The sequence below is a fragment of the Montipora foliosa genome, chromosome 14 (assembly GCF_036669935.1).
Source record: "Montipora foliosa isolate CH-2021 chromosome 14, ASM3666993v2, whole genome shotgun sequence".
Classification (NCBI taxonomy): Eukaryota; Metazoa; Cnidaria; class Anthozoa; order Scleractinia; family Acroporidae; genus Montipora; species Montipora foliosa.
The window spans coordinates 6,141,081-6,165,534 of NC_090882.1; the positions used below are offsets into that span (position 1 = coordinate 6,141,081).

At 40.0% G+C, this 24,454-nt stretch overlaps 1 protein-coding gene across 1 annotated transcript in view; it reads right to left on the reverse strand.

Moving 5' to 3' along the window:
- LOC137984320 (dnaJ homolog subfamily C member 13-like) overlaps nt 1-24,454 on the reverse strand; it is a 79,084-nt gene that overhangs the window by 14,461 nt on the left and 40,169 nt on the right. Inside the window, exons 39-61 of the mRNA XM_068831474.1 lie at nt 23,806-23,890; nt 23,177-23,242; nt 22,057-22,145; nt 20,600-20,645; nt 18,907-18,988; nt 18,746-18,818; nt 17,139-17,220; nt 16,003-16,122; nt 15,333-15,448; nt 14,555-14,636; nt 13,490-13,625; nt 12,641-12,825; nt 11,737-11,811; nt 10,021-10,137; nt 8,654-8,737; nt 8,090-8,185; nt 6,837-6,900; nt 6,132-6,235; nt 5,438-5,551; nt 3,979-4,095; nt 2,160-2,213; nt 1,891-2,011; nt 692-783 (exon numbers count right to left, since the gene is read on the reverse strand). Of these exons, the coding sequence (XP_068687575.1) occupies nt 692-783; nt 1,891-2,011; nt 2,160-2,213; nt 3,979-4,095; nt 5,438-5,551; nt 6,132-6,235; nt 6,837-6,900; nt 8,090-8,185; nt 8,654-8,737; nt 10,021-10,137; nt 11,737-11,811; nt 12,641-12,825; nt 13,490-13,625; nt 14,555-14,636; nt 15,333-15,448; nt 16,003-16,122; nt 17,139-17,220; nt 18,746-18,818; nt 18,907-18,988; nt 20,600-20,645; nt 22,057-22,145; nt 23,177-23,242; nt 23,806-23,890 (2,200 nt within the window). The remainder of the gene's footprint in view (nt 1-691; nt 784-1,890; nt 2,012-2,159; nt 2,214-3,978; nt 4,096-5,437; nt 5,552-6,131; nt 6,236-6,836; nt 6,901-8,089; nt 8,186-8,653; nt 8,738-10,020; nt 10,138-11,736; nt 11,812-12,640; nt 12,826-13,489; nt 13,626-14,554; nt 14,637-15,332; nt 15,449-16,002; nt 16,123-17,138; nt 17,221-18,745; nt 18,819-18,906; nt 18,989-20,599; nt 20,646-22,056; nt 22,146-23,176; nt 23,243-23,805; nt 23,891-24,454) is intronic.

Here is a 24,454-nt window from a genome sequence, read left to right on the forward strand (position 1 = left end):
GGGAGCTTAAGATCTACGACGGCGACGTCGACGAAAACGTCACCTCAAAATAGAACTTTGCTCTAGTAAAAGTCTTTCGCGATCATTCCACCTCGTTCACTTCGTACAATGTGGGCGAAGTTTCCTAAAAATAAATTGGCACGAGCGGTTTCAGACTGAAAATAGAGAATGAAAGATTCTCTGTTGCATGCTAACGTTGTCGTCAAAACCTAAAATTTAGTGATTTAACGCCATCGTCATGCAGAGAACCGGAAAAATATGAGCTAAAATCCGTGCCGCACGTGCAGCACGATTATTCATGCTCTTTTAACCAATGATATCATTGTTTTCTGGCGTTTTCGACGACGTCGTCGTCGTCGTAGATCTTAAGCTCCCTATTGCGGAGACTCAACGTCATCTTTGTTATCATTAGGTGAGCTAAAGCAGCGAAGATGTCTTTGTTATCATCGTTGTCGTCGTTATCATTGTCCTTGTCAATGTCATCATCATCATTGTCATCATCATCGTTATCATCATTGTCATCATCGTCATTGTCACCATCGTCATCGTTATCATCATCGACGTCATCGTCACATCATCATCGTCATTCCTTATCCATCCTTGTCAAAACCATTGTTGTCGTTGTCATGATGACACCGTCATCAGGATATGTCGTTTGCTTTCGCGTCACACAGCTAATCACTTAACTTACCTCGAGAGCAAATTTTTGTAGCTCTTTTGCATGGGTCATCCTTAGCAATGAGAAAATAAGCTTATAATGTCCAATACACTGCGCATCGGTGCCTGTGGAAGTGATGTGAATTTACATTTATCAACCACCTCCACCATGGCTTTTCAGGACACTTCTTGGCTATGTTGATGACACAAGAGCAAAAGAACCTGTCCTAAATACAGACATCCTAACAAACAGCGACTCGGAACAGACATGGGAATCGTAAGGTTTAAGTCACGGGCTTCTGACCTAGTTTATTCCAGATACCAAGGAAACCTCATAAAGTAATAATTGTTCAAAACTGGAGGGCAGCATTTCTTGTCGGTGCAGGACCCTTATCGTTATCCTGTTAATCTTAATAGTTTCTTTCCTCGAACTTTAAGCTTTTAATTTCACCGTGGACATAGGTTCTGATTTGAATTTTCCCTCATAAGGAGAGGATGCCAGATGAACAATTTCACTAACTTTGAGTTCCCTCCCATCAGAAGCAATTTTACCGAGAAAGAACAATTAGTGCCAATAGTTTGATTTGATCATTTCCTAATACCAAGAAATTTTTAGAGTGCTTTTTCATGGGCGGGGATTGGCTAAATTCAAATTTCAGCTCATTAGAGTCACATTGTACATTGATTGCTTGAAGGGGCGACTGGGAATTGGCAACCAAATCATGTGAGATGTAAAAATAGCTACTTTAAACATTGAAGGAAGGTTTGGATAAAACAGCAAATACAAATGGAGGCATGGATGGGTAAAAATGAAGAGGATTAAAATGGATTACAATTAGGATTTTTGAAAACTTTTCAGCCGACAAGAGTCTGTCCGCCAAACTGTTTTTCGAATTTTATCTCTGTTATTTGCAACTTAAATTTTGTATGCTCGACAGACATTTTCTTGTCTCGAAAGTGTGATTTGTGTTGTTTAAAAGTAATTTCTGGGTTCATGTTAAGTTGCATAGCCAGTAGGGACGAGTAATTGGTGACACAACACAAAATGAACTGCACTGCCCTGACACATGTACAGCCCATTTTAGTTTGAATAGTTGGCGACAGAATCTGATCTTAACATAGATAATGTGAAAAAACGACAAGATTCAATGAGGTCCCCATTTATAACAACGGACCATTTCAGCTTTGATTCATAGCACAGCAAATTGTTCTGACAAGTGCCTATCGGTGTACCTGGATTGTTTTTGATGACATTTCTGAGTGCCTCCAGGGCCATCGTACTTGTGTCTAGTCTCTTCTGATTTTTCTTAAAATCCAGCTCCGTTGAGGTGAGAGCCATGAGTGAATGAAGGTACTGAGAACAAATGACATGTATTAAATAAAATTACCCGACTTTTCTCTAACCTTGAAACTTTTTCCTCGGTTAAGGAAACCATAAAAAAGCTCGGATGATGCGGGGGCCAAAATTAATGTATTACTTGATTAACAATTTCAAGACTCACCTGTGCTTCTGACCCGAGAAAATTGATTAAATCAGCAGCAAATTTAATAGGTGCCTAAAATAGGAAAAAAAATATCATTATCTGAGGTCTATTACTGTATGACGAAAACCTGCTTTATTTTTCCCTAAAATTGATCCAGTTAAGGCTGGTTTTCACTATCGATGGAATCAGAGTCGGTGTCGTAAGAACATATGACCTAGTGCAAACTGCCTTCCGATTCCACGTATAATTCCGTTGCTTACAATCCAGTGAAAATTAGATTGTCGGAGTCGGAAGCACAAGCGGAAGAACAAGCCATTCACAATGCAGGGAAGGGGGCCCAGCCAATTGCAAAGTGGAACTTTTGGCGTCAAAATAGAAGAAATAAAAACATGGTGGACGTAGAGCAGAATTTTCTTCTTGGGCTCCTTCTGCTCCATATTTTGCAAGACTTACTGGTTTATTGCATACGGGACTGATTTAAGAGAGGTTCTCCTGAAATCAGTCCCATATATACTACTGGTTTCTTTTATCAAAGACCTGCTTTAAGCCCAGCTTGTTTGGCCACCTCCTGTCAAGTATTATTTTTCACGTTCTTATTTTTAAAATTTTGCAAGACTTGTCTAACACGGGAAAAAGTTTTACAGCCTCCACAACCTTCTAATCCACTTTATCGCGGCAGACAGTAATCGAAGAGCCTGGGATTGTATATTGTGATTGGCTTGCTCTTCCATTTCTGCTTCCGACCCCGACATTCTTGTTTCCACTGAATCGTAAGCGACAGAGTTGTAAGCAGAATTGGAAGAAAATGGAACTGTTCTGATTCTTCCGACTGGGATTCCATCAATCTTACGACTCCACTTGCAACGCCAACTCCGATTCTGTTGCTAGTGAAATCCAGCCTTTAGTCTTCCAATACAGAGCGCATTCTTTAACATAAATTCTGGAAGGTCAAGGCATCAAGAACTAACAAAATGTTTACACATTACAATAAACATGAGTTAACGTTGTGGGAAATAAAATAAGGATTTGTCTAACTTTTCCTGATAACCTTAAAATGTCAGTTCATCTCTGGTCAGTGGTGACAGAACGACGCAATGACAATGAGCTTGAATGTGTAAATCATCTTGTTGTGCACACTGGTGACGTAACCAAGTCGACCGTCCTTCGTTTGTATTACAGAAAAATTTTAGTCCAATGTTCTCATGCATTTAACCATGCAAACACGAAGTTACGATGACCTAGGGAAAGCTGAGCAGCATACATGTACAAGAGGCAGAAACCAATTGGTAATAGGCCACGTTTGATGGCTATGAGGCTTTAGGGTTTAATTTGAATACATTTTTTTGTTTAGAAATCTCCCTTGAGACTTGTGGGAGAAAGAAAACAGAACTGAGCTGTGAAATTTGACCATAAATCCTCGTAGCCATGCCTGAATATTGATATATCGAGCGGGGCCTATTCCCACTATTTCTGCTAGTCAGGGAAAACTAATCAGATGATGAGAAAATCCCGACGTGGCTAAAGAAAATCTCTCCCTGGATGCACAACAGCCTCGAATCAGCGTCCTCTCTTTTCCTTCTTCGTGGTCAAGAGAATTACCTTGAAGCAGTCTTGAAAAAACTGCTCAGAGGGAGGGGAAGCAGAGATTAGAGATGGTAAATGCAAAGAAAACAACCAACCCTTCCTTAGCTCATTAATGTACCAGTAAATGTAACCAGCAGCAATCAATGACCAGCCTCGTTTCGAAGTTATTCAAGACTATTGGAAGGTTGTTTCACATAAGAAAGCTGAAGCAGATTACAGCATGGCACAAAGTTATAAACTTGGAGATTCCTACCTCCAGAGGAAACAACGGTTGGTCATTGTAAATCCTCACAAATATTTCTCCCACGATGACTTCTTCGCTGAAAATCGAATAAGTAAACCGCGCACCGAAAGACGAGTCACACTCACCCTGGAAAGAACAAAGTGACTTGAAATCAGTCTCAATAAACAGACATGCAAAAATAGTATGTTTAAAATTTGCAGTGATGATTTCTCGGTCCAGGCCATTAATGTGAACAGAGACCAAAATCATAAACAGTGAGCTATAAATCATAGCTACGCTTGTCGACCAACAGGTTTTTCAGGGAGCTCTTCTTCACAATTACCAAAATCAGCTATATTACACAACGTTTCGAAGTCATCTTGACTTAATTTTCAAGTGATAAATGTAATGGCTGTTTAAATGAAGTGGTTGTTTATATTGTCAGCCAATAAATTCTTTTCATCAGACTTGATTCGCATGAAAGTATTTGTTCAGAACATTTAATCGCGTGCACACTAATTCGTTGTCTGACGGTTTAAACAAGCACTTAATTTAAACTTGAAACAGCCATTATATTTATCACTTGAAAATAAAGTGAAGATGACTTAGAAATGTGTAATATCGCTCATGTTTGTAATCAAATATATTACGAAAAGAATTTTTCTTCGTCTCTGTTCTGATTGCACCAATCAACCAGAATTTAAAGCAAGCGTTCAATGGCAGCCACGGGGGTGGGGTGGATGACTGAAGTGTCCCTGACCTTGAATCCTTCTCTTTGCAAAAGTAAATTACTTAACTTGTGACAAATCATCAATTTCCACCGCTAAATTTTTCTTAAGTGCAAAATGTAACATCCCCAAAGCCAGCAATCATCTCTCTCAGAGCCAAGCTAGTGATTGGCATGGGTCTGCCCCAGAGATGAAGACACAAATGGCTTAAAAATTCCAAAACAGCATCTCAGAGACAGGCCCATTACTCCCACTAGCTCGGCCTTAGGTCAAACGACCTCCAATTTTGACAACTTTTGTCAACATGTGCAGCCTGCTAGATGCAAAATTGCAAGGAATTAATCTCAAATAGCTGTTTCAAGGCGGTGAAATACGACTTCAGAAAAAGAAAAAAAAGGTTGGGAGCACCTTTACCCATGGTCAAAGGTATAATTCACTAGACGCCATGTATACGTGTAGCCGGTCTTTAACTATTAGTAACACATGTACGATGCAGGAGAGAAAAACTGTTTGGTCCCTCAAAATGGAGTCATGAAATGCCCTGGGCCCTTTCTAGAACTCTAGAAAACACCCTGAGCTTAAAATGTCTGTAACTCTAAGCCTCGTGGACGTCTCAAAACAAACGGAAAGATGAGAATAAAGTTGGTGTGGTCAGAGAGAAAGCTCAGTTTGGAGCGTGTCGTAGGGTGTACCAAATTCGAAGAGGAACAACGGGGCAGACATTGGTCTCGGCACTTACTAGATTCTATTCTAATATTTACCGTTTTGATTTTGCGGAGTTGTTCGGTCTCCAGGAATTCGTTCAATTCAGCTCTCGTAGCGTTATCCCATATCAGATAAGGATTCTCTGTATTGCTGTTTAATAACTTTAAGATCTGTAGAAATCATAAGATATTTAGAAAGAAGTGCTAGAAGGCTTATAGAACCAAAAAAGACAGCCATTTGAAATTGCTCAAACTGGTTTGACCCACGTCAAAACAATTTAAAGTATTTGTTTCAGCAAAAGAAAAATGGCAGCTAAATGTTCATTCTCTTAACTAATACCATAGATTTCTCTTTTGGGTAGTCATGAGAATTTGGTGTTATAACAAGATCACACCTCTTAAGCTGATAATAATCTTCATTCTCAATACCCATCTGACTGACATTTCATTGAAACTGTGAGGAGAATTTACAAACTAATTACTTCTGGGAGGGTCTATCACACGAGAAATTCTGCCAATACTTGGTTTGCAACAAAGGCATCCTGCTTCGAGAAAGTTGACAAAAAATATATTGAAGAATAAGAAGACAACAGTAAACCCCTTCAACTCAACATCCAAAAAAGTACATCTCTTCTCTGGCCAAAAGCAATATGTCACACTCAGCAAAATAATCTTAGAAGAGGGCACTCGTAGTTTCACGCAAGCATGTAAAAAGTGGTGTCATCTCTTACGGTAAAAAAGCGTCACAAACCTCTTTTGGCGAATCATTGCTGAGTTGCTTTGCAATGTACGGTGTCAGCAGACTTGAAAGAGACTTCCTAATAGCTGGGTTTTCAGGGGTCGCATTCTCGTCGGCTGAATATCAAAGATTTTACAGAAAAACATAAAATTACGGCGATGAAAGCCTGGTATTCACCAGCAACGCCAGCGTAAGCACAAAAAACGTAAATTAGGCAGAAAACAACATTGCATAGGGGGGAGGGAGAAGAAAGGTATCATGTATTTGGCAAGATTGAGAATTATTGTGACTTTACCTTAATTGTATTGTATCAACAGGAGGCAGTGCGGCCCAGTGGTTGGGACGCCTGCCTTGAGATCCGGAGATCCCGGGTTCAAGACAAGGCTGATTTAGCAACAGAACGGGAACGTCAGTGGCGACGGCGCGCGCAGAAAAAACACCAATGAGAATTCAGAATAGAATAGACTTCGACTCCTTTCTTCTCTATTCTAAATTCTCATTGGTAGTTTTGCTGCGCGCGACGTCGCCACTGACGTTCCCGTTCTGTTGCTAAATCAGCCTACTATTCCACTCACGAGACTGGTTATAGCCAACTCAATGCTTCACGCCACATTGGATGTTTACAATCTCACATCCAACGTGCGCTCATGGAATAATTGTTAATTATCCTTGAAGGAGGTAAGCGATCAAACAAAAACAAGTGAACCATTCACATACTTAAATATCCACCAAGTCTAGCCAGTGCATCAACACTCAGGCGAGCAAGATTGTTAGCTATTTCCTGAAAAGAACACACGGAAAAATCAGAACATTAGCCAAGTCAGATCATAAAGCCTTAGTGAGCTGTGGTGAGCTGCGCATGATGACTCACATAGGCCAGATAAAGTTGTTTATAGATAAGACAATAGTCAACAATGGTTTAGCTTAGTCATCTAAACGCGCATGCACAAGGTTCTTGTACCAGGCTCTGCCGTGTAAAGATACCAATCATCAACTTTCGTTAATTATTATGTGGGTAATTAAATTGAGAAAACTATCATCGGCCATCATGAAAATTTTGAACATCTTTAAAGCAAATGACAAAATAGCGATAAACGGGATCACTGAGGTTAGAACATCATTGAATTTTCTTTAATTGTAATAAATTATTGTTTTAGTTTGGAAAAGACTTGATGATATTTGACAAGTGAAGAGCACAAAGGGCTTGAAAGAATAAAAAACAAGGAAATGGCATAGTTTCAAATCATGGAGATTTGCCTTTGTGAATGGTTTGAGTGAAGGCATAAAAAAATTCTTGTTAGAGTGGTTCTTAAAAATTCCACAAAGTTGACCGACTTTTCGTTCATTCAAACAGAGCTGAAATTTAATTATTTGGCTGATAATTGGAAACTTTTTCAGGTGGCAACCAGAGCGAATCGATGTCAAATTTGTCTAATCTAATCATTGCTTGCACGGAGACTCTTTCAGGCGGCAACCTAGTTTGTATCGTTGGAGGGACAACCGTCAATTCATTTTATACTACACTCTTCAGTTTGTTTGAGTGATTTTGACAACCTTGTCTTTCATCTAGTCAAGCCGTGTGTTTGTACAATCTGAAGAACGCTTCGAGACTTTTAAGAAGACCAATTTCACATTTTTAGTCCAATATTATTGAACCCAATATATTTTTAACATACGTAAATGATTACATATGCCTGCTCGATAATCTGTCAAACAGCAGTTTGACACCGACCTTGTGTCGTATTTGTCCCGGCACTTTTCCCTACACCGCTTTCATCCAGTTTTTAGTTGTAGTTGGACAGAAGCAAAGCAAAGCGAAGCAGACACGCCTGTTTAATCTTTAATCTTGCGTTTATTGCCTTATAGCTTTGTAAAAAGTGCCAAATTTGTCTTCTCTTAAAAATTAATATTTTGTTGCTTTCAAAAGAAATGCTCGGTCGCTAAAAGCATGCCAGCTATTTGACACAAACCTGTTGATTTGTCTCGGCGCTTTTCTCTACACCGCCTTCATCCAGCGTGTAGTCATAATTGAACAAAAACAGGAGCAGATGCCACAAAACTCCAGCCTGCAAGGACAGAAGATAAAATAATGACGGTGTTCTGAAATTTGCTTAATTAAAAGTATTGTCATATGATGCTTCCGTTTGCCTCAAGGCCTTAAAATTAATGTAGGGTTCCCAAGAGAAACCGTCCATCTTATCGTGGTGATTTCAATCCAATTTGCAAGATGCTATTTCACAATAACAAGACAAGAGGCTGACCGAAGTCGAAGGCAACCCGAAGGCTCCTTTTTCATTAACTTCTACTGTAACGTATGACATCTGTTGCAACTTATGGCAGGGAGGGGTGGGCGCCACTCCAATGCCATTGCATGCACAACTTGTCCCCAGTAATACTGGTACTCATTTTACCCACCACAAATGGATGGAAAGCTGAGTGAACTTTAGAGCGCACAAGCCGGGATACGAACCCAGAGCACTGGAGTGCAGTCCGCGAACGATACCCACTACGCTAAGCCCGCTTCACTAATGTACCTGCAAGAGCTGCGTTTGAAGCCAGAAGTCGACACAAAACGCACTAACACACTCGGCCGCCACTGAACACAAAGCTGGAAGATTCTGCGATGAAAAGGAGACCAAAAAACTGTTTGTGAGAATGTTTACAACAGCCTGCTTGAAAGAGAGAAGTGATTCTCGCACTAAACTGGATAATTTAAGAAATTGTTTCTTTATAGACACCTGAAAAACCCAGGTGGCTCCAACAGGATTCGAACCCAAGACCTCTGCGAAGCCAGTGAAATGCTCTACCGACTGAGCTATGAAGCCACTCAGTTGGGAGCAGGTTAATTTGTTAGGTTAATGTGTTCTCGTGAAAGGACTCGATGGATGAAATAAATGTATATAAAAGTGCGGGGGTATAGATGAACCTCATCAACCTGCACTTAAAATATACACATTTATTTCAACAGTCCCCTTCCTAATTAATCAAGTTCAAAGAACAAGTTTGTCATTAACTCATTAATAATTAAGTAAAGTATGATCGTCCGGGTGATTGTAGTCCTGAGAAGGACTCTTTAAGATGACATTGACTAACCTTTCGACAACCCGAGTGGAAGTCACCTTCAGAGTCAAATGATTTGTGTAACGTCTGTAGATATTATAAGAACTCTGGTCGTAGATGTCATTGGTGAACGTATTTGCTTATACATCTAGGCTCAACTGACATTACGAATACGTTGACCAGCGACATCCATGACCACATGTTTTACAGTATCTACTGACGTTACACAAATCACTTGACTCTGAAGATAACCTGAGTTCAGGTTGTCGAAACCAATTTCCTCTCAGTTATTAGGAAGTTTAAGAAACGATGATGGCTACGCCATAGAGAACGCCACAAAACAATAATATCATTGGTTTAAAGAGGAAAAATAATCGTGCTGCACGTGCGGCACGCATTTTAGAAATAAATTTAGTGGTACTCCGCATAACAACAACATGAAATCACCAAAGTTGAGGTTTTGACGACAATGTGAGCATACTAATGCAAAACTTTCGTTCTCTATTTTAACCTGAAACCGCCCGTACCCAATTTACTTTTAGGATAATTTGCCCACATTGTGCGACGTGAACAAGATGGATTTATCGCGAAAGACAGTCTATTTTGTGGTGACGTTTTTGCCTCCATCGTAGACCGTAAAGTCTATTATAAGACCCCGATGGTGGGTTCGGCCAGAGTTGAAGATACTTCCTGCCACAATTTAAAAGTCCTAAGTTAGCCCACTTATCGACAAAGGTCAACCCTAGCCTCGCTTTCATTTAAAGAACAGGTTACTGAGCACATAACAGCAAAGTGGCTTTCCCTTTTTCTAACAAGAATTCAAATTTAAAATAAATTTTACCTTGTGATAGAGAACGCGACAGAGGTCTTTGATGATATCTGGCATTTCCGTGATCTTCTCGCGGCATTCTTCGAACTGAGCAGCGACAGTATAGCATCTTGTGATGTGAACTAAAACCTGGAAAACAAGAATGATGCGCAATGATGTCACGGACTAGAGAGTTGCCTACTTGTTCAATACAGTTGCAAAAAAAGATTCATGGTATGTGTTTATTAGGGTCCTGGGGCTTAATTTCGGAAAATCCAAAACATTTCGGGTGTCACAATTCCATCTGTATCGAATTCCATCTGTATCTGGTTTTCACCATCGTTTTGCTTTCAGTTGCCTTAAAAAAGTAATAATAAATCAGCTTTTTAAAACAAGCGGATGGCAGTTCTACAAATGGATTCTCGGGCTCCAAAAGTTTTTTGGAAATGCCAAGAAACTGGCCCCTGTGGTGCGAGTTATTGTTAACAGGGCACTTCGTGACCTGTAAACAAAGTAGCAAGAAGCTATCATTGGTCCTTGCACGCCTATAAAACAGATCTTCCATTGAAATGAAAGTTAGAACGACCATCACAGAGCCACCTCTCATGCAGCACGAATCAACTTCGAACCCTGTTCAAGCCTGGTTGTTTTCAGAGTTGCTTGCACCTGCTTAACGTTCACTTTATGTTCATCCTGTAGTTCGAATATATTACATTACATATATTCTACACTTGTTTTAAGTGTCGTAAAAATGGCCACTTAGGCCAAATGTTCCAAAAGAATATTTTATACCCTAAGTAACTTCATTTTTTATGTACTCAACAGAATATCACATTTCTGATTGGTCAATGACAAATGCATAAATAGATCATAGAATGCAATAGAGGTTATAAAGTGCAATACGGAAGTTGCTATGGAAACAGCGATGGAGTAGTTTCGTTGAGTATATAGTAAATATAAAATTGTATGAAATCGAGCATGCATTTCGTGATTTATGGCCACACGTGATGTTGTGAAAGTTCTCATAAAAATTATAGGAAATTTCCGGAGTTCATGTCTGCCTCCTCTTCAATGCGAGTCTATTAGTGCAAAGTTTTTGTGAGTGAGTGAGTGAGTGAGTGAACCTATTAGTCTCTCCCCTCGGGGCTTTTCAGGACTAATTTACAATGTGTTTCGGGGGACTTTAGCCAGACTGCTTATTACACAGTTTACAATTTTATTTTAGGAAGTGAAAGATGCTCCTGTCCAGATAAGGTCAGACCACAACACCGGGGACTACGTCCCCTACTCTTATCGAATAGTGAGTGGGTTCTTTAACGTCCCATACTATTTAATTTCCAACAAGGGTTATGAGACGGGACCTCCGGTTTACAGTCCTTATCCGAGAAGACTTGAAAGTCTAACCATTTGCAGATGTAATTACAAAGGCAGCACATTCTCCTCAGTTATTTTAAGACCCTGAGTGTTGGTCCGGCCGGAGTCGAACTCACGACCTCCCGCATGACAGCCCGATGCTCAACCAACGAGCCACCGGTGCGCGGTATAATGTGATGGTAATTAGTTCTACTTCACTTATGAACTTTCCATAAGAAAAACTTCGCACTTAGACTCACTTTAAAGAGGAGACAAGACATGAACTTGGAAAAGGCCTACTGCACTCTTTCCAAAATCATTCCTGCCCATAAATCACCTATGCCCTGTCGTGAGAGCATTCACTCCCCAGTGAAATTGAAACAAAACGAATCTCACCTGAACTGGTACACCACCCGGCTCCGTAAACGCACTTACTTCAGCTAAGCAGCGACTGTATGCTTCTTGTAACGCCTACAAGAAACAACACAAAAAAACAATCAGCCTCTCAAAGAGATCCTTTTTCGATAGAAAGACAGTTGTGACTAGAACTGATTCGTCACAGTCAGGTATATAAATGTGGGGAACTTGATATTTTAATGGAAGCCAGCGTCAACTTCCATACCCCTCAGAACCTACTAAATCTCAAATACCCGCCAAAAGGTTGCCGTCATCTTGGTAGATGACGGCCGTGTCAAATTGTTCCACCCTGAGGCAAAGCAAAGATTATGTGTCAAAATCCACCCCAAGGGGAAGGCTCGTTAAGTCAACTACCAGTCGATAGCCCATTCCCCCATCCCTAAACAACAACCTAGGGCTTCAGGCTTGGCATTGATAGGTGCATTTTCCCTTAGGTTTTTATGCCTTGTGTTGGTATGTCGAACCAAACGCTCTGGCAACGGAACATTGGTGTATTCCAAGGTGCCTTGTTATAGGCCAGGCAAGCAATTTGCCATCCATTCCTTGTGAAACTCGTACCCCCCCCCAAGAGAGGAACTTCAACCTCCCCACCCACTACCCCAAAAATATTACCCATTCCTTCTCCGTCAAACTATTGTTGCTTATTCCCCTGTCCGCATATATTTGCTTTTCCTTGGCATGATCTGTTGTTTTTTTCGTTGTTCTTGGTACAATTTTTTTTTTTACAAACAACTGCTTAAATTGGCCAGCTAAGTGTGAGGGTGGCTTCTTTCTTTTGTCCTTTTTATGATTGCCTGCAATTCTGGAAAATAAGTGCATTGGGAGGCAAGAATGGAAGCGATAGGAACTTGCGGGATTTCCTTCGTATCTCGTGACTCCGTACCTCCATCCCGCTTTCTCTGCGGAGTTCTTCTGCATTAAGCGCAGAGCAGTTGATGGTGTGAAAAGCCAGTTCACTGGCAGCGGCTAACAGAGGGGCATCTTTGGAGAACACGCTGCCATCTTCTGTTTCCATCCTGATGGTCTTTATCAACATAGGATAACCTGCATACTTGTATGGCTGCAGCTCTACAAGAGTAGACGAATCATATAAAGAAAATATGGATGCTAGAATTCAACAACAATGAGACACAAATATTTCGCCCATTTCATGCTCAATTCGAAGCTACTAGGCATAAAGGAGAGTTTTAAAGGTTTTAAAGTTTAAGACGACCACGACGACAGCAAGACAATGGCAACCCCACGAAAACAATCTAATTGCCGGTTTCAACTCACATCTTTTCACCGAAACAAAAATAATCCTTTAGTCTTCACAAGACATTAAAGGATTAGTTTAGGCACAAATTTGGCCACGTAATGTGAAATTTGGGAATTGGTTAAATAATAAAGTAATCGTACTGCACTGCACGGGCGGCACGCATTATAATGCAATTTTTTCCGTAAAATCAGCAAAACACCAAGGACTCGTCTTTTCACGTTGTTGCTTTGTCGCATAATGAGACACTGTACCGAAATGCATGCCATACATGCAGTACGATCATTTTCCCTCTTTCAACCAATGCAATTGTTGTTTTCTGGTGTTGTGGTTTCCGTGACCGTCATCGCTTCGTAAACTCCCTGTTGTACAACTAAAAGGAGACGGTAGATGATTGTGCAAAGTATTTACTGCCTATTTTGAAGAAACATTTGAAACTGTTGCTGTTGTCGTTGGGTTAACTTTCTTTTCTCATACCTTCCTTGTATCGCTTGAAGAGAATGGACTGAGCTTTAAGAATAAGTACAATGTTGTGTGGGTCGGGACCCTGGACTTTTCGCGAATCTTTGGAGCACAGGAACTCGTAAGCCTTGTTCACCTTCTCAAACATGTCCTACAATTAAACAAACATTTAAAACCATCAAGGAAGTTGAGAACAGAATCACATCATTTCCATTGCTCTATAAAGTGTACACAAGTGTTCACATGTGGGGATGACCTTAGTACTAAAAGGATCCCAGCTGGAAAGCGATCTAACAAATTGAATGTGGTATAGCGTTGTCTAACGAGGCGGAGGCAAAGCTGAACCACATTGGATTTGTTTTTTACTAAAATATTCAAAGTCAAAAAAAATCTCTGTTTCAGAGAGTGGCCAAGATCGTGACACAAAGAAAGAGCAAGCATTGTCGCAATTTGATTGGTTTAGTTCTCAAAATGAGCGTTTCTGATTGGCTATCGCAATAAGAGAAAGTTGACGCGAGCAGAGGCAGATTGCGAGATTATAAAAACTTGGGGTAAAAAAATTGCTTCCCTTTCATTAAGTGTTATTGCCAGATGTACATGTGGATGTACAAGCAGAAATTTCGAGGGTTTGTGTTCTAGGTTTCTGTTATTGGCCGAATACGGCAGATGAACCCAGGTTTCACATGAAACTCGAAAGCAACGTTCAAAAGTAGATCGTAAAAGGAAGGAAGATAAGATGCACAGGTGCAGTTGGAGTCACTCTTCAAAATGGCAGCGCAGCTGACGCCACCTTGTTGTTAACTTCAACTGAGGTGGCACTGAACTGGTATTGTTACCTTGCGCTCAGAATTGCGAATACGCAGGCGTGAATGCAAGTGCGATAGGTCGAATTCTCTCTCTCTCTCTCTCTTGCTTTGGCGCCAGCATTTGAGTTACGGAAGTTCACCCGAATATTCCCTTCTGATTGTCTTTATGTCTGCCTTTGCGTTGCCATAGCAGGTGTCAACCAGGTTTAACAATATTGATCACTATATTGGCCCATCACAGGGCAACTACACAGAACAATATCATTGCACTTACCCTTCCGTCTGGGTTCTTATCCGGATGGTATTTCTGCGCCATTCTGAAATAAGCCTTTCTCACTTTGGCTTCATCCGCAACTCTAACATTAAAGCGATGTAGGAAAAGAAAGATCAGTTTCTTTTCAAAACGAAGAACACAACGTTCAGTTGCAAAGCAAGTACGTAATACTAGTTGGGTGTTCAAGAAACAACAGCTAAAATGCAATGGTAAATCTCTCTAATAAGGTTGATACCGCCAAAGGGAAGTCACTTCACGTATGGCTTAGTATTTTACGACTACTCTTCCATCCTATGCACAATGTACCAAAATGGGCGAATTATCTTATAACCAGATTAGCACAAAGTGGCGGTAATCTAACCCGAAGGTTGTGGGTTCAATTCCCACCCTGGTCAGAGTTTTCTGTCCTTTTGTGGGCCAGATTCCATTAGTAGGGCTAACACTAACATGGTTTACGCGGGTAGAAAACAGCACTTCAAATTATCCTACAATAGTTAATTTCATTCAAATGAAAGCTAAGTGGTTCTTTCCTGTGGTGTATGATGCTGTACAAGGTGATTCTATCTGTCAAGTCTCTAGGTGAAATCCCGTGAAGTGTGACCATTCAAGTGAAAGCTAATGAGCAGTACTTTGTGGTGCCGTTTATTATGCTGTTCAAGGTGGTTTGGTTTGACCATTTACCACTAACTATCGCGACTATTTAAGTAGGAAGTGACCAAATTCGTGTATTGTTTGCAACTACGGTCTTTCACGGAAGCTACATTTGAACAGTTCTTACCCTGAAGCGTCTTTTCTAACTTTAAGGATGTCATAGGCCTCATCTAGAGTTAAGTTTGATGGCTTCTTTTCAACTTCTTTCTTCCACGCCTCTAATATGTCCTTTAGTAATTTCACCTAAAAAAAATACAACACAGTAGTTGAGTGCAAACCAAAAAAAAAAACTGGCGGAAACTGGTTTTGCCAGCAACACACTCGGTTAATGTGATCATGTACTCGATACTAGCGCGGTGCGCACGTGCTATGAAGTGCACAAGTTTTTGTGTGCATATGCTCATACCAGCACGAGCCAGACTTGCAATGCCACAGAAATTAAGACATGGCAAAACAAACTTTTCATTAACTATTGACGAATTTCTTTCACACAACCTAACAAATTAAACCCCTCAAAATTAAAAGGTTTAACCTGCTTTTGAATAACCAAGCACAGCACAGTGTGGAATAAATTAGTGCTACGAAGCCCACTGAAATCCATAAAACCAAAACAGAAGAAATTCTTCGACCAATCACAACAAACGTAGACAAATTAGCCAATCATAGTACAAACCAATGCAGGCAGCCGCGCTAAGCGTGTGAAAACGCTTGCTAGCCAATCACATTTGGTCAGATACTTTTTCAACCAATCAAAATTGCAAAATTTACATTTCTATGTTAGACTAATAATTACGTACCGGTTCTCTGATTGGCCAGTCAGGAAACTTGTCTGTGTCGCACAAATGTCGCAAGTAAAATATGTTGCAAAACAATTCGTTTTCTAGCTGAGGGTATGATATTGCTGGGATTGGACAGTACTGTGAAGAATACATAAAACAACACATTTGCCTTGAAATGTAATACTCTGTAACGCTTCAAACCCAGTTTACAGGATTTGAAGCATTATAGAGTAGTAGTGCATTACATTTAACAATCGTCCTGCGAAATCGCGCGGAATATCGCCTGATACTTAGAGGACGAGGCCGTGGCTCGAGTTGGCTAAAATCGGGCGATATTCCGGAAGATTGAGCAGGATAATTATTGTTTTATTATTCAAAACATTGATGACAAAGCACAATTTTCTACATTGAAAGAAAAAACTGGAAAAACTATCATTTTTCTCCGTGACACACAAAATTAGGTATATCGCAGGATATAGGTTGAGTACTCACAACAAATATTGAGCGGGCTATGATCACAATGTGTTGAATAATTAACAATTATTGGACGAAGTTGAGCAAAATATCGTGATTTGTCAGTGTCCCGCAGATCAATTATTTGCCTCAGCCTTCGGCTTCGGCAAATAATTGATCTGCGGGACACTGACAAATCACGATATTTTGCGATAACCGAGTTTAATAATTATTTTATCATTCAATGACTGAGTTAACTTTATTTTTCACAATTCCCTGAATGCTTTCCTGAATGCTCAGGAAAGCGAACTGCCATTTTCACACAAGAGCATGGTTTCAATTACGAATGAGCAGAATATTATTTGCAGCAAAACACTTATTTGTAGACAGTTATTTGCAGGTCACGTGATGGGCTCTCGGCCAATGAAAAGGAAGGAAAACATCTATCGAATGATAACAATATTTATTATATGGACAATAAATATACATGGTAGAGATTGAAAAGCAGAAAATAATAGTGGGTATTACTACAAACAAAAAAAGTTGGCAATCATGACATTGTTGCTCAATATGACCACTCGTGTTACATACAAAAAAATATGCCACTCATTTCCAGGATGTGGTGGTTGTATTGATCCTACGATTATTTTAGTTCCTGGTAAGACATTCCCGTTCATATAATAAAAGGTTGAATCTCTAACCTGATAAAGAGCTCTAGTGTTACTTTGAAGTCTGGGTGTAAAGTCTCCTAAGTGAGAGGCAATCTTTTCGATCATCATTCGCCTATAAGCAAACAACGAAAACAAAGGTAAAAGTTCGAATCAAAATAAATACCATCTTTGACTAAAAAAATAACTAACTGTACAGCACCGAATCAACAACAGGGTGGTGGGTTCGAAACCCTAAAATTTCCGTTTTGCTTCAGCTCACATGACGTTTGCTCTTCTCATAAAGTTATCATTAAGTTTGAAGAAAGAAGGAAAGATTCATCGAATCATACAGATATCCCCTAGACCAACAAGGCAAATTGCGAGAAACTCCATTTACTAAGGACTTTTTACAGACTGAGGTATTCACCAAAATAACTATAAGGTAACCGTTGTCAAATTAGTACTACGAAAACTACAGATATGTGGAATGGGCCAGAATTACTGAGTCACTGCCCCATCCACTTTCGCTTATTAAGCCCGCTGCACACTTGAGGAAAGAGCTGAGCAAAGTGCCTCGCGAGGCGGTTTGCTCAGCCGTTTCCTCACCGTGTTCGGGGAATTTTTGGAGAGAAATTCGCCTCGTGAGGCCATGAGGAAAAAAATCTAACATGTTTGATATTTTTTGCCTCCCGAGGCAAATTCCTCATTGTGTGCGGCCATTGTGAGAATCGCGTTCTCACATGACTTCAGTAACGTCGGAATTTCTTCGTTTGACACCATCTTGAACCGCTGGAGTCACGTGCGTATGCCATATATTTTTATTGGATGCTTGATCAAACCAAGCTTAGCTCGATTCTCACGATGGCCGCACACGGTGAGAAATTTGTCTCGCGAGGCCAAAAACATCAAACATGTTTGATTTTAAAATTCTTGAGAGGTGTTGTGTTCGACGCTTCTTTTCAGGTTAGGGAACATTCCTTGCACTCGAAGTAACAGCGAGTCCATGGTTGCAGTTGCAACCTCTTCGCTGGACAAGAACACTTTTATCCATTTCCCCGGGACTCATGATTTTGGAAACGAATCTTTCCACTGTTGCGGTTGTTCCGGTACACCTTGACGGCAAAAAGCTGGCTGTTGCTCACACCGTGGGAAAGGAATTTCATCAAAACGTTTAACTGTAGCTGGCGGGGCAGTCACTCAATAATTCGGCCCCTTCCACAGATCGGCGGTGTTCGTTGTATTTATACCTTAAGGCCTGCGCAAACGGGTTTGCCTCACCATCCGTTCGACTTTGCTGAACGATGTTGAACGATTTTGACTGCTGGTGTGAGCAAACGACTTCAGCATCGATTCAACTTCCATCCAACATGTTTCAACACGGTTGAAAGAAAGGGCAAACGGTTTTTCATCATCGCTGTTCAACAACATCGAATGGATGTTGAAGCTGCTTGCCCTGGCCTTTATAATATTGAAGATCAGCGATAAGCTCTGTTTGGTAACAAAATTGAAAGTGAAAATATGCCATTTGAAAAATTCAATTTTTTGATACCAACACCTTCTGAGAAAGTTTTCCAACAAATTTGATTGTCTGTATCATTTCCTCAACGTGAAGCTTCAAGGAGTGGCAGTTCCCTTAAATAACCAAAATAATCATGTACCTCATCTCGCTGTTCCAAATCGCTTCTGGTGTGTCAAATTCTCCCAAGAAGATTTGTGCAAACTTCTCGTGACCTGCACCAATGAAACCGATACAACACTCAACAACTGCATTGAATGAAAAAGGCAAAACATGGAGCGAGGATAAAATACGCCGCCTTACCATGATTTTCCAGGTAACAGACCATGGCTTCGGGTAAAATTGGACTAAGAATGCTCCTTTGGAACAAATCAGATTGTTGGCTCTGTGAAGAAATATGGACGATTTATTAAAACTGCTTTTCACATACAAGTCGAGATCGGACAACATTACCTTCAAGTACATCTTTGCGATACTCTAATCGCTTTGAGATCTTTAAAAGTTGCTTTGAATGTAAATTGTAAACAACAATTCAGGAATGACTTGGAAAGAACGGCTTGAAACTGTACAAGAAAAAAATTGAAATTCACCTTTGCATGCTTACGTTCCCCAATCAACCTCAAATTTAGTTATTTCATAATGCTGTTTGAAAGAGAATGCCAACAAAATGTTGCAGAAATGGTTTCAATTTTAACTTGTTGTCGTGCGCTGTTCAGCAAAGTCGGCATACAGAAGTTCATCTGAAGCTATCAAATTGCATTATTCTTATCATTTCCCGATTAATCCAAACTGTTTGGCTTAGAAAGGATGTACCAACTTTTTAGGAATAAATGATGCGGAAATTCAAAGAGAAAATGGAATCTTTATCGTCAGCTTCCCACGTCCTCCACATAACCTCCAATTCCATCTCAGTTTTCGTAAAAAAGATATCCTGTACGCGCGGCATGCATTTTAATAAGGAATGTACGCAACTATGATGGCTACAGAAACGACAATGCCACAGAACAACAATATCATTGGTTAAAAAAGGAAACTAATACTGAGTGCTGCACGGGCAGCACGCATTTTAGTGCATATTTTTGAGTTACTCTGCACAACAACAACAACAAAAACAACAACAACAACAACAACGTGAGATCGCCAAATTTGAGGTTTTAATGACAACCTGACTGTAAAAATGGCGGTTTTTATACTAGAGACGTATAATACATCTGGGCCTGGTTGTTCGAAAGCCGATTAACTTAATTTAATCCAGGATTAGCGTAAACTTTGGTTTGCTTTTTGAACTTTTGGGTGAAACCTTCTTTTGGTTATTTTTTGGTTTTCAAGCTTGACTTTGTCTAAGGTAAAAGTTTGCCAAATATCAGCGTTGTACAACATTTGGGAGTAGAGAAATAAACTCCTTGGGTTAATTTTTAATCTGGGATTAGCGCTAATTGGCTTTCAAACAACCGGGCCCTGGACGATCTAAATCATTAGTGCGTCTTCAAAAACGCACTAAACGATTTAGTCTATTTGTTTGCATCTTCAAAGACGCACTAAACGATTTAGTTCGTCCAGATGGTATAATGCGTCTCTCGCCAGTCTTTATACAGGACTAATTAAATGACGAACTACAAGACACATTAAATGAAATTGCTCAAAAGTCGCCCAGACGTATCATACGTCTCTAGTGAAAAAAATCGGCCAATGTGAACCTCTCTTTCTCTATTTTTGCTCTGACCTGTTCTTACACAATTTATTTTTAGGCTACTTGGTTCATATTGTACGACATAAACGAGATGGAATAATCGCCAAAGACAGATATTGCAAAGTTACATTTTGAGGTGACGTTTTTGTCGACATCGCCGTCATAGATATAATTAAAGTCCTGAATATTCTTCAGTTCCATCCTCTGCAAAACGACTTGAAATTACACAATTTAAGATCACTCCAAGTACAGATATTGGAATTGTAGGCTCCTGGCTATACACAGAGAAAACATGTCCCGACGTACCTCTTCAGCCCTGAAGGCTTGCTTAACGTGCACTTCCTGGAGAAATCTGAAAATTGGCAAGTGGAAATACTCTTAAAAATTGAAGCGCAGCCAGGATTAGGCATATTAAAATACAATAAAAAACGTTCTCTGGCTAAAAATTTTGAAAAAGAATATAAGCTTTCGGCTGTCGATCTACAGCCTTCCACGGATAAAACGTTGAATGTAAATTAGTGAAATATATACGGAAAAGGCGAGATAAAAATGATAAAAAGAACAGAGTAAGGGTATGAAAAATGGTGGCTATTGTTTAAAAAGAATTTTATACTGATTAGGAATCGGCTTAAGGTTATTGTCAGCATGCTTTGTAGAAGAGGTGTGCCAGGCCTCTAGAGTTTTCCTAACACGAAAAGGGCCTTTGTCGATAACTCGAGAATGACTGAAATCAATGCGATGACCGAAAGACCACGCATGTTTCGCAATGTTTGACCCATTGGCACATGTTTTTACATTCCTAACGTGTTCTTTCTTGCGGGTTTCAAAGCAACGGCCAGTTTCACCTATATAACACCAATCACAATCGGCACAGGGTATTTTATAAACCACGTTGGGTTGGTGTTCAATAGCTGGTCTGAATTTAGGAGAAAGGAATTCTTGTTGTAAAGTCTTGAGGGGCTTATTTACAACTCGGATATCATGTCTTCGAAGAATTCTTGTTAGGGGTTGCGTAACACCATTGATAAAAGGAAGGACAGCAAAACCGTTGGGGTTCTCTTGAGGCGCAAACCATTTAAAAAACATGCCAACCAATTCTTCAGGTGAAGGGATGGCATGTGTGGGTGGTTTGGAAAATTTCTGCTTTAAGATATTGGAAATAACAAAGGAGGGATAGTTGTTGGCTCGTAGAGCATCAAAGACGTGATTGATTTCGGTATTTTTCCCTTGCGGTGTACTTGGGAGTTTAATTGCGCGGTGTAGGAGGGTCTCAGCTGTGCTGATCTTGTGGCTCGATTATATGATGTGCCCTCTCTTTGCGAAAAATGAGTGCGTTCTTCCCAGATGTTTCTGTCATGAAAGACTGAAGTCCAGATGTTATTACAAAGGACGTTATTTCAAGAACCTGAGAGTTGATCCTGTGGGATTTGGAACCCCCGACTTCCCGCATGGTGCTAAGCCAACTGTACAAACACGGTCAGCGGTCAATAGACCTCACGGGAGTTGAGCCTGCACGCACTTTTTTTGTTTTGTTTAAAACTACATGCAAAAGAGGCTTAAGGGTCAATTTGATACAAAATGACCCCTTAGCCTCGTTTATGTGGCAAAACCACTGATAACTCCGATAAGGGCTATTCTAAACCAGAAACTGAAAAATGAAATGTGAAACCTAAGTAATCACAGTTTACCCCCACACAGAATCGACAACAGTTCTATAAACCTCGCACAATCGTTAATGAAACAGCTTTTGCCGATTGCAATACCTTCCAATTGGCAGAACGTTTGAGCCTGTATACATCATGATAAAGAAGAACACACCAGTGAGATACAGCCGTGGTAGAATAGGATTGTCCTGGAAATAAAGGCAAACAACTGTCACCCTTTCAGAGATGTTATTGCACAAAGGAGAGGCAATAGTCTCTCTTAAAGGGGCTAGGTCACGCTATTTTAGGTAATTTTCTTTAATTTTGTTAATTATGAGCTCTAAACGTCAAATTGGCAGAGCAAGAGTCTTTCATTTGCAAAATCACGGCCACATAACAACTGAGAATGATTTTCCAGCTGTGTAAATGACATTTTGACATAGACTGATATAAATTTGAAAAAAGGTGGGCCGACGTTTTTCAAATTTACCCAAATTCAATCCATTTCAATCCTCTCCAGTTTTGTCCATCCATGTCCCTTCTCGGCTTCCCTGTGTTTTGTTAGAGTTCTTCTATAGTTTTGAACAGTTATTTTGATATTTTAGTTAATTCTATGACCATTCGATCAGTGCTGAAATTGCCTAAAATTGCGTGACCTAGCCCCTTTTAAAGGCGCAGTGTCACGCTATTTCAGTCAAACTTCAAACACTAAAAGACGTCTTTGCATCGATGACGACGAAAAAATATTGCTGTAGTTTTGTTACCCATAACCATTGAAGTGCACTGAAGCTATTCTTTGCCGTTTGCAGCCAAGGATGGAGAGGATAAAAATGGATTGAAACTTGAAAAAACTGGCCAGTTTGGAGACGATGTCTTCAGAAATTAAATACGAATAGCTCTTGTGCCATAAACACATTTCATATCTTCTCAGCGGGTTGACGGGAATGTTGTAGGTGTGAGCTTAAGTACTCACTTAGATTTTTACCCAGTTTTGACCTAAAAACAGCAAATAAATTACCAAGAAATATACCGGTCATATAATGTTAATTGTGGCCTAAGTTAACGCTTTGTACATCATGCTATACAACGAATTTAGTGTTATACAACGAAGAAGATCCTTAATTCTTGCTTGGAGTTTTGGTAACTATTGTGTACGGTTGGTGTGATGCCTCACAGGCCTTACTGACTAAATGAAGTTATGTCGCAGCCATCAGCTTACAAGTTGTCTGTATTCGCTTACCACCATCATGTCCAAAAGGAGAACGGCGACTTTCTCAACTATGATAGGGTCAAATGTCAACAGAAGCTGCAAAATTAACAGCATACTTGTTTATATTTTGATCCACACCTCTACCTGTCCTCAAAACACCGCAGGTACAAAACACAGGTTACAGATCACTGTTTTTCCAATACAGAAAGAATCCTCGAAACTCATTTCTTAGGCCAAAGTAGGCCTAATGTTAGCATTCGTAAACGGTTAGGGTTGTTTCTGCAATGGTAAAACAATGACCTGTGACCTGGAGTGTGATTTGTACCTGTCCCTCAAAACAGCACACCTAAAGGTGTGTCGAGAAACACGCTATTTCATGTATAGTTGAAATACACATCTGCGTGTCACCATAATTAACACATCTTGGTGATGTTTTTAACTTCTCCTAAAATAGATGCACTTTAAGGCCAGTTTTGGAGACAGTTGTTTTCTTCAAAGATCTTTAGCTGTGCATTATACTTCTCCTTCTTGTGCAAAGAGTCTACTGTTGAAATAAAAACTTCAAAACTTCTATAACACAGACAATCTGAACGGCAGAAAAAGCTAGAACACGATAAAGCATGATCTAGTGAAAACTGCCCACCTTCATGATGACATACCTGGACTAGGTGTGGTAAACACGTGGCTTCTGACAACATCCTCTTTGCTCTTGGAAGAGGTCTTACAATAGCACCATCTGAATCTCTGGAAACGAAAGAAACTACTTAAATGGAATTGAGCCGTAAAGGTAAACTTATTACAGCTGTATCAATCACACGTACGTTTCGACTTTCCTCTGATCAATGAAGCTATGACTGCTAAAAGTTACTAAGATGTAATTTCTCTCTACAACCTCATCGTTTAATGAAACACACAGGTCTTGAGAATGAAGAAAGTGATCACTTAATCACTTAAGATCAACTTTCTCTTACCATTTTTATGTGAATACATCAACACTTTTTTCAGCAACTGCATACTCTTTTGCTTTCCATAAGGCAACCATGAAATTTTTCTCCCCACCTTAGGGGAAAATGGTTCCTATTTTCACAAAAACTCTGAAGGTTTTCATTTCACAAGGCCTTAAACTTTGCGATTAAATTTCCCGATTTGCAAACACTTTCAATTTATCAGCAGTTGGGAGAATAGGCATTTTCATATTGGGGCTTGAAGGAGAGGTGGCTAAAGACCGAAACCATCGGCTTTTATCGATACCACAAGGACGCCTGTAGCCTCTTGTTGTCACTGGCAATTATTGTGATGAGAAAAGCT